Source organism: Palaemon carinicauda, chromosome 36, assembly GCF_036898095.1.
Source record: "Palaemon carinicauda isolate YSFRI2023 chromosome 36, ASM3689809v2, whole genome shotgun sequence".
Lineage (NCBI taxonomy): Eukaryota > Metazoa > Arthropoda > Malacostraca > Decapoda > Palaemonidae > Palaemon > Palaemon carinicauda.
The window spans coordinates 65,241,264-65,251,263 of NC_090760.1; the positions used below are offsets into that span (position 1 = coordinate 65,241,264).

General features: G+C 36.9%; 1 protein-coding gene across 1 annotated transcript in view; it reads left to right on the forward strand.

The window, feature by feature from the left end:
* The window catches only part of LOC137628443 (carbohydrate sulfotransferase 11-like), a 27,568-nt gene that overhangs the window by 12,634 nt on the left and 4,934 nt on the right, over positions 1 to 10,000 (forward strand). Inside the window, exons 4-6 of the mRNA XM_068359592.1 lie at positions 1,908 to 2,101; positions 6,409 to 6,618; positions 8,477 to 8,659. Of these exons, the coding sequence (XP_068215693.1) occupies positions 1,908 to 2,101; positions 6,409 to 6,618; positions 8,477 to 8,659 (587 nt within the window). The remainder of the gene's footprint in view (positions 1 to 1,907; positions 2,102 to 6,408; positions 6,619 to 8,476; positions 8,660 to 10,000) is intronic.

Below are 10,000 nucleotides of genomic sequence, written 5' to 3' on the forward strand. Positions count from 1 at the left end.
CTTGTTCCTAGCTTGGCTGGAGAGGGAGCTTGTTCGCTGATCATATGCATATATGGTCAGTCTCTAGGGCATTGTCCTGCTTTATAGGGCAATGTCACTGTCCCTTGCCTCTGCCATTCATGAACGGCCTTTAAACCTTTAAAGTATAGGCCTCATTTACAGTAACATGACCCTAATTATAGTATATGGAAAGTCGACTTCTGTTTCAAAAGCAGTTTGAAATTTTCAATGAAACGGTTCAGGGAGGTTTTCAGATAAGCCTAAAAAGGCTAATAAACATTAATCAGGTTTTAAGGTTATACATACTTTGCAGTTGATCACTGTAAATGAATAGCGGGGACTTTCAAACGACCGTTGTTATTATTATTATTATTATTATTACCAGCTAATCTACAACCCTAGTTGGAAAAGCAAGATGCTATAAGTCCAAGGGCTCCAACAGTGAAAAATAGCCCAGTGAGGAAAGGAAATAGGGTCATAAATAAACGATAGAAGTAAGAGACAATCAAAATAAAATAGTTCAAAAACAGTAACAGCATTAAAATAGACATTTCATAATATAAACTATAAAAACACTTAGGAAAAGATTATGGTCGTTGACTTTATGAACATGATTCTTTGATCACACTGAGATTAATTATAAGCGAATAAAAATAATGAAAAAAAAAAAGAATAAGTTATTAAGTATGAAATGGAAAAGGGTAATTTTCTTAACACTCCAATCAAATTTTGCTGTAAAATCAATTATTGAATAGCATTAGTTAACCAAACGGTTAGCTGGCCTCCACAGGGCACTAGAAGTATTGGAAGACCCATGCCTACATGGCCGAGGACTATAGAGGGAGAAGTAGGAGATGATGAAAGGAGAAGTGTTGAATTAAAAGCTCAAGATAGAGACGACTGGCGAAAGATGAGATGATGATGATGATGATGATGATGTTTAAGGGAGTAAATTCTCATCAACTGGGATTTACCTTCTCTTCCTCTTGTTATTTTGAAGATTTTATAGTATATATACGAAAGATTTATTTCATTGTTGTTATTATTCTTAAACTTCTCTTGTAGTTTAATTCCTTATTTCGTTTCCTCACTGAGCTATTTTCCCTGTTGGGGCCCCTGGGCTTATAGCATCCTGTTTTCCAACTAGGGTTGTAGCTTGGTAAATAATAATAATAATAATAATAATAATAATAATAATAATAATAATAATGAATTGCAAAATTAGACTTACCCTACTGAGCTCCCAAATATTCATAATAGCTTCCTTCATTTTCATAATTGAAAGGTAAGTTGGTTCACTATTACTGAATCATTGCCCTGGAGGGTCACCCATATTTCAATAATTGTAAAAAACTGGTATATTATTACCCAACTAACTGCCCTCCATATTCAGTGATTAAAATAAGATTACTCAATTTCTTTCACACTTGTCACTAGTTCAATCTCCCCCATTGACAATGCTGTATTAACCCATGACAGGTCCCCCGAGATTTCACATTTAACAATAAAAGAAAAAAAAGTGGACCCCTAGGCTTCAGCCCAGTCAGCCTCTGGCATAATGTAACCCTGAACACTGGCTTTTCTCAGTTCGTGTTTCCATAATTGAAATATTGAAAAAATTGGTAGAATATCATACATTTAGATACCTTACATAATCGGCGCTCAAAAAGAGAATTCTTACCTTCTTTCATAATTGACACTAGCTCAACCTTCCCAACTGTGCTATCCTCGGTATTCATATTCCCATGATTGACAGACTGGAAGATTATTGTCCACATTCAGCGTCAGAAAAAGACGAAAATTCTTACTTTATTTCACAATTGACGCAAAGTTCAGCATTCCCAACAGAGCTGTATCCTATAATTACGAACAATAACTAACTGTTTTTTTCCCCCCGACTGACCCAGGCTGGTTCAACGACCTGGATGAAAAACCTGTTGACGCTGGCCGGGCAAAAGACGTTCGACGGGAGCTTGCATGCAAAGGTCACCAGCCTTTACAAGCCGCCCAAGAGTTACAAGAAGATAGAAAACCTCCTGAAGAAGTCGCTGAAATTTATGATCGTCAGACATCCCTTCGAGAGGCTTCTTTCTGCATACAGGTGAGCTGGTACTGTACTGTACAGGCAGAGATAGATGACAGGCGTCAGGAGAAAATATCAATCGGAATTTTGGTTTCGTTATTATCATCATTACCTCCGCCAACGAAGTTGGAAAGAGGTTATGTTTTCGCCCCTGTTTGCCTCTTTGTCCGTTTGTTTGTTTGTGAACAACTTCCTGACCACAATTTCACTCAAAGAGTAGTAAAACCATAAGTTCGCACATGGTTATCACACACACTTCAAGTACGCATACGGTCTAAATTGATTCTGGGAAAGGCAAGCTGCTTTCGAGGAATAAGCTGCCGTGGCGGAGGTCTACACTCTCAGAGTGCTTTTTTTTTTAGTTATCATTATTATTATTATTATTATTATTATTATTATTATTATTATCTAAACTGAACCCTAGTTGGAAAAGCAGGATGCTATAAGCCCAAGGACTCCAACAGGAAAAAAATAGCGCAGAGAGGAAAGTAAATAAGGAAATAAATAAACTACAAGATTATTAAGAAACAATAAATGTTTTAAGAATAATAACAACATCATAATAGATCTTTCATATTTAATATATAACAAGAGACTTACGTCAACCTGTCCAACATAAAATCATTCGCGGCAACATTGAACTTTTGAAACTACCCGATTAGGAAGACCATTGCACAACTTGGTCACAGCTGGAATCAAACTTCTAAACTACTGTGTTACATTAATTACAAGAGATTGTGGGGGAGCGTTTTTTATGTGTTTTATAATGAAAATTTTATACTCTCTCTCTCTCTCTCTCTCTCTCTCTCTCTCTCTCTCTCTCTCTCTCTCTCTCTCTCTCTCTCTCTCTCTCTCTTGAAGAAAATTAAACAAATGACACTGAAATAAAATTAGTGTCATCCTAAGAAAGATTATTAAAATTATTATTATTATCATTATTACTATTATTATCATTAATGTTTTTATCATTATTATTGAAATTGATAGTGTTAGTATTATTATTATTATTATTACTATTATTATTATCGTGAAGAAATACGTTTTTTTTTTCTTTTATTTATTCAATTGTTGAGTGGGAACTTGTTCCGGGAAAGTCTCCCTACATCATTTCCTAAAATATCAGAAGGGGAGGAAAAGGAGTGCCATCACTCAAGGCACATACAACCTGTTTATAATTTTGATGGCGTAGTTCACATACCTTCACTCTAAATGCAAAAGAACTGTACTCTGTCCAGAGGCCTGAAAACTCCACACGTGAAATAAAAGTAATTTTGATGGCCTACTCTAGCTTTGTCAGGTCTAAGGTCAAAATTTTGCATCAAAATTTTGATGCAAAATTTGAGTGTGTGTACGACGTTTTGATGTCAAAAAATATCTGAAGCAAAATTTTGATTGATCAAATCCGTTTGATATTTTTTAACGAGTCGTCAAATTTTTTATGCTTGTGTGGGCTCCTTTATGAAAAAGTCTGGAAACTTTTTCAAAACTTCATATCAGGTATACTTTTGACCATTTCCGACGTTTACCAGTAGGTTTATCAGAGTCCAATGCCAACACTAGTGCTATGGCCACTGATGCATCCATGTCGAAGATTTTGACGATACTGAATTTTGATGGGAAAAATGTCAAACGTGTGTGGGCAATTATGCATCAAAATTTTGTATCAAAGTTACACGTCAAAATTTTGATGCAAAATTTTGACGCTTTTTTTGAACGTGTATTTAGTCCATAGGCTCTGTTTCGACTTCGTCCCAGGGACCCAAGTGATATACTGGACAGGAATCTTACAATAAGTAATTCTTGAGACAATGGCAATGGATGAGAGCAGTGATGTAGTATAAAATAAAAGTTATAAAGATATGGATCTTTATCTTCGAAGCACATAGCTTCAATTCTCACTCGCTAACACACTAGTATTCTTAAGTTACCTAAACTTACTTACTCCTTCCAAAATATTGGGTATATACACTGTCCCGAGATCAAATATTCATAATAGACATAATCAAATAAATGAAGGGGTAAAAATACGACGAGGTTTAATTAAACTAATCTTGCTTTATTACATAAATTTACATTAAAAGAAACGGACATCTGAATATAAAGTAAAAGGATCAAAACAAACACAAAATGTAAGAAAGGAAATGCAAATTAATAAAACAATATGATTGCTTAGACTCATGGTCTTCTGCAATGGTTAATAATTGAAATAGGGTCGGACACGCGGCCCTGTGACACAGAGACTGTGCTAGTCTCCAATGCAAAAATAATATTTAAAAAACTGTTCACACAATCCCACCCCATACAACCCGAAATATGTAAATCAAGTAAAATTTAATTTAAGCTTAAAATGGGGGGAAAACTAAGTGGCCACGTGTTTGTACCTGCATTCACTTGGAAGACAGCCCTTGTCCTCAAATAGCTGTTGAACGAAAAGTTACACAGTTTGCACAATGCACCCTTGACTGGCCCACCCCTGGAATCCTCGTTTGTAGTAAGATACGGACTCCCAGGCTCATCTCCTTCCCTATCTCCAGCCGGCAGGTCCTGGTCTGAGTAGTTGTGGGAAGGGGGGGGGGGGGAGGGGGGTTGAGCCAGAGGTGCGCAAATTCGCTTATTCTATGGGCCTTGGGTTAGCCGGTCACTGGGGCGACGCTAGCTAGGGTCGTGTAGGAATGTAGGTTCACCTCTCTTCACCTTTCAAAACAGGCGAGCGTCGTGGTGCGTGAGTAACCCACTGGAGGTGCCATATCGAGGCAGAATTTGCACAAAATACATAGAGAAATCTTGCTGCTCTAAGGGAGTTTACATACACAATAATCTTACCTATTCTGGCTTGCTAAAAATTCAAGTTAATGATCAGTTGGCAATGGGCTGGTGTGATGGGCATACATCTTAAAATTAACAGACTTGAATTGGCTTAGAGAAATAAAAGCTGCTTTCAAGTCAGCATGATTGAAATTATATTCAAAACCAGTTTAATCATTTATCTCGACACACTTAGTTTGAGGAAAGAACTACCATACGCCGGCGTAACCAAGCGCGATGAGCGTCGCGGTAGCGGCATAACTCGGGCGGCAGGCCAGCGACAAAATGTTGGGTGGCCACACCGGAACCGCCACACCTCTCTTGCCTCCTCACTCCCAGCTTTCGAAAATAGGCTTCCTCGTAAACATGACGATGATGTTTGAGTAGGAAATTACTTCCGATTGAAAATCTTTATTTCAATCTGAACAATAAATTACACAAGAGTCTGGATTCACGATTTTAATAAACAGAGAAGGGAAAATAAGTTGATTTTAAAATTAATGTTGCCAGTCTCGTTTGTACGACGACAGATTTAATGAATATCTGCGTAATTCACAAGTCTTTTGATTCTTTGATGGCAACATCCTTCCTGGATTCAGGCTCAAAAATCAAACGTCGAACTATAGACAACCTCAATCTCTCTCTTACCAGTTATTATAATTGCTTCAAATATGATAAAGTTCACGAAAATTCATTGTCCTTTTCATTCCAGAATTAACTAGCATTTGCATAAGATATATTGTTTAAAAGTACATACGATTCTTTTTACATTTGTAATTTCTCTACTTCATCTTATATATATATATATATATATATATATATATATATATATATATATATATATATATATATATATATATATATATATATATATATAAAAACTAAATGGTGATTAAATAGGTTGCAGAGCACAAAAAAAAGCGTAGGCCTACCCACTATATTATTACTATCCATTTGCAGTTGATTGCCATAAATTCCATTTATTTAATTTATTTTTGCTCTCCGAAACACTCCCAATAAATTGTTGATTAGTAATGGCTGGAAACGAACAACTGAATGCGTACCCCTTCAGGAACTGATGAAAAATGGTGTAATCTTGGGTGAAGACGCTCGAACCGCCGCGATTTTTCAAAACATGAAACACAAGTCTGGCGGCAGCTGCAGCGGTTAAAGGCTTCCCGCGCCTCCTATCTGGCCACCTACATAAGATACCTTAGGTTTCAATTTGACGCGGAAACCTCTTTCCGCTAACCGCACCGCTAGTCGCGCTTGGTGTGGCCGAGCCTGAGGCTTTTGGAAGAGAGCTTAAAATGCGAAAGGAAGAAGTGAGAAGAAAAATTCCTCACAATTATTATTATTATTATTATTATTATTGAAATTAGAATTAATTTTATTTTAACTTCACGTGATTAAGTGTTACCAATTATATCATTCAGATATGCATTTGTTCTCAGCTTTTTCTTTCAAACAAATAAATGAAATGAGACACTAAAATAGTGATGCAGTGTTACCAATTCCAGAGACAAAATGCTGCGAGTACTGAAGACTGAGGATCCCTACCGGCAAATGCAGCTATCAATACTCAAGGATTATGGCCACGTTGGTAATAACGAATCGTCACCAACATCCGGTGACCCGAATGATGAAGAAAGGTCACCACAGGACGAGAACTCTCACCCGACCTTCTTGCAGTTTCTGTATAAAGTGCGTGACGAAATGAAAGGCTTTTGGTGAGTGGCACCCTCAAGAAAACTTCTAAGGATTGATTGGTGTTCTGTTTACTTATTTATGTACCTATCTCTTCATTCATAAATCTATTCGGTAACTTATTCTTGCCTTTGCAGAGCAAAATTGCTTTTGGTAATGGCACACTAACAAAAATTCAAAGGATTTTTTTTAGTTGGTCTTTATATCTATTTATCTATTCATTTATCACCTCCGCCAACGAAGTTGGAAGGTTATGTTTCAACTACTGTTTGTGTGTTTGTTTGTTTGTTCCTGTGTTTGTTTGTGGACAGGTTCCTTGTCAAAATTTTAATCATAGAGTGATGAAACTCGCAGGGATTAACTGTTATGGAAAAACCTGCAATAGATTAAATTTTGGAAGGTCAAGGTCAAAGGTTAAGGTCACGGTCAAGCAAAATGTCCAATTCACGTCATGTCATCAGCCATAAGTTTGGACATCGTTGTCACAGAGACTTCAAACTTGGTTCGTATTTGAATGTATGAAAATCCATACTAATTAATATATGTCAAGGTCGAAGGTCAAGGTCAAGTTCAAGTAAAAAGGTCAAATTCCAGACATCAGCCAAATGGCCACAATTTTAATCATAGAGTAATGAAACTTGTTATGTAAAGAGCAGGAAATCAATAAATTTTGGAAGGTCAAGGTCATGGTCAAGAAAAATTTCCAACTCATGTAATCAGCCATAAGTTTGGACATCCTTGTCAAAGAGACTTCAAACTTGTTTCATATTAGTGTATGAAAATCCGCGCCAATTAATACATGTCAAGGTCAAAGGTCAAGATCAAGGTCGAGAAATTAGATGACGCGGCGGAGGTCTGGGCTCTAGTGAGAGCCCCTCTAGTTTGGTACTTTATTTGCGCATTTGCAGCAGGAAATAATTGACGAAATGAAATGCTTTAGATATTTATAAAATATGCCATGACCTATAAATTAATGTTGAAAAGAAGATGAATATTGTAAAAATAAGATGAAAATCAACAGACTATCTGTTATTCCCTGCTTTATAACTCAAGGCCACTGTTACAATTTTGTTAAAGACAGATTAGCCAAGTGAATTAGAAACATTTCCCGATAGAAAATGTTAACCATGCAAATTATTATTATTATCATTAGTATTATCAATTACTAAGCTACAACCCTAGTTGGAAGCGCGGGATGCTATAAGCCCAAAAGCCCCAACAGGGAAAATAGCCCAGTGAGGAAAGGAAAGAAGGAAAATAAAATATTTTAAGAGTAACAACATTGAAATAAATATTTGCTATATAGATTATAACAAGAGGAAGAGAAATTAGATAGAACAGTGTGCCCGAGTGTACCCTCAAGTAAGAGAACTTTAACCCAAGACAGTGGAAGACCATGGTACAGAGGCTATGGCACTACCCAAAACTAGAGAACAATGGTTTGATTTTGGAGTGTCCTTCTCCCAGAAGAGCTGCTTTCCATAGCTAAAGAGTCTCTTCTACCCTTACCATGGAAAGTAGTCACTGAACAATTACAGTGCAGTTGTTAACCCTTGAACAAAGAAGAATTGTTGGGTAATCTCAGGGTTGTCAGGTGTATGACGACAGAAGAGAAATCGTAAAGAATAGGCCAGACTATTCGGGGTTCGTGTAGGCAAAGGGAAAGAACCATAACCAGAGAGAAGAATCCAATGTAGTACTGTCTGGCCGGTCAAAGACCCCATAACTCTCTAGCGGTAGTATCTCAACGGGTGGCTGGTGCCCTGGCCAACCTATTACCTGTAAAATACATATGATTTATAAAACTGGCTGTCTTGTAACAATTTCCTTCCATCGCACAGAACGATTAGATCCAAAATCATAGCCATTTTCTTCTTTCAGGAAAATCATGAACGGCGTAGTGGTGGACCCTCACTGGACGCCATCTTGGTACACCTGTGCTCCTTGCCAGATCAAGTATGACGTCATCGCCAAAATGGAGACTTTGGATCTAGACCAGGAATTCATCCTTCACGAGTCCAAACTTCACGACATTCTATTTAATGCTCGTACTCACGCTTCTCAGTAAGTATCTATGTTTCTGTTTTTCTATTTCAAAAAGGATTTGTTTTTCTCAAGACACAGCTGTAGCCTATACAATATAGCAGATAACGCTGTGTTTAGCAAAAGAGAAAATGTTGGCAACGCTGCATATAAAACAGTCTCTGAGCGTGTAAACACTTAATCAAAAGTGTTTATATTAGTTTTAGGAAGTTCTGCATAGAAAAATCATTACAGTTGCTAAACAGGTCTTCGTAATATTAATGAAAATACTTTTGATCACGTGTTCGCAAGCTCAGAGTCTTTGCCTTACAGGCAGCGTTGCTAACAGTTCCCTGCTACAGTGTATACAGATGGCAAACGTCTGGCCTTCTTAGCTTCCCGTCAGTGTACAGGATTTAATGAAGCCACCTGTACCATGGATATAATATATTTTTCAATGGTACATCTCATCCTGAAGAGGTGCACCCTGCCACACCCTTACTTTGGGGCAAGTAACCAAACAGATAGTGGAGGGAGAGATGGCAGAGGTGGTTGGCGAGGCTAAGCACAGTAACTCACCACGCAGTATATGTGAGGCTGGGTGCAATTCCTCGGATCGAGGTGTACCAGGAATCCCTGTGTCCAGCTGTACTGGAGTTGCAAAAGATACATTAGAGGACTATACATGAATTAGTGTTTATTTCAGTTTCATTTACCAAGTAAGTTTAAAATGATATGATTGAGATATCTAGTTCCTAATTTGAATAATTCAAGGTCAAATCATAAGTTCAGAAAGGATTAGCCTATATGTGATAAGTGCATCTATCAGTGGCCACTTTCCCCTGGGTAAGAGTAGAAAAGACTCTTTAGCTATGGTAAGCAGCTCATCTAGGAGACAAGCACTCCAAAATCAAACCATTGTTCTCTAGTCTTAGGTAGTGCCATAACATCTGTACCATGGTCTTCCACTGTCTTGGGATAGAGTTCTCTTGCTTGAGAGTACACTTGGGCACACTATTTTATCTTATTTCTCTTCCTTTTATTTTAAAGATTTAGTTTATATCTGAAAGATCTAATTTAATGTATCTGTTCTAAAAATATTTTATTTAAATTGTTCATTACTTCTTTTGTAGTTTATTTACTTTCTTGTTTCTTTTCCTCACTGTGCTATTTTCCCTGCTGGAGCCCTTGGGCTTATAGCATCCTGCTTTCCAAACAGGATTATAGCTTGACTTGTAATAATAATAATACGAAATCGAGGAGTTAGAGGTTCGAATATTGGTCAGATTAATATACATATATATATATATATATATATATATATATATATATATATATATATATATATATATATATGTGTGTGTGTGTGTGTGTGTGTGTGTA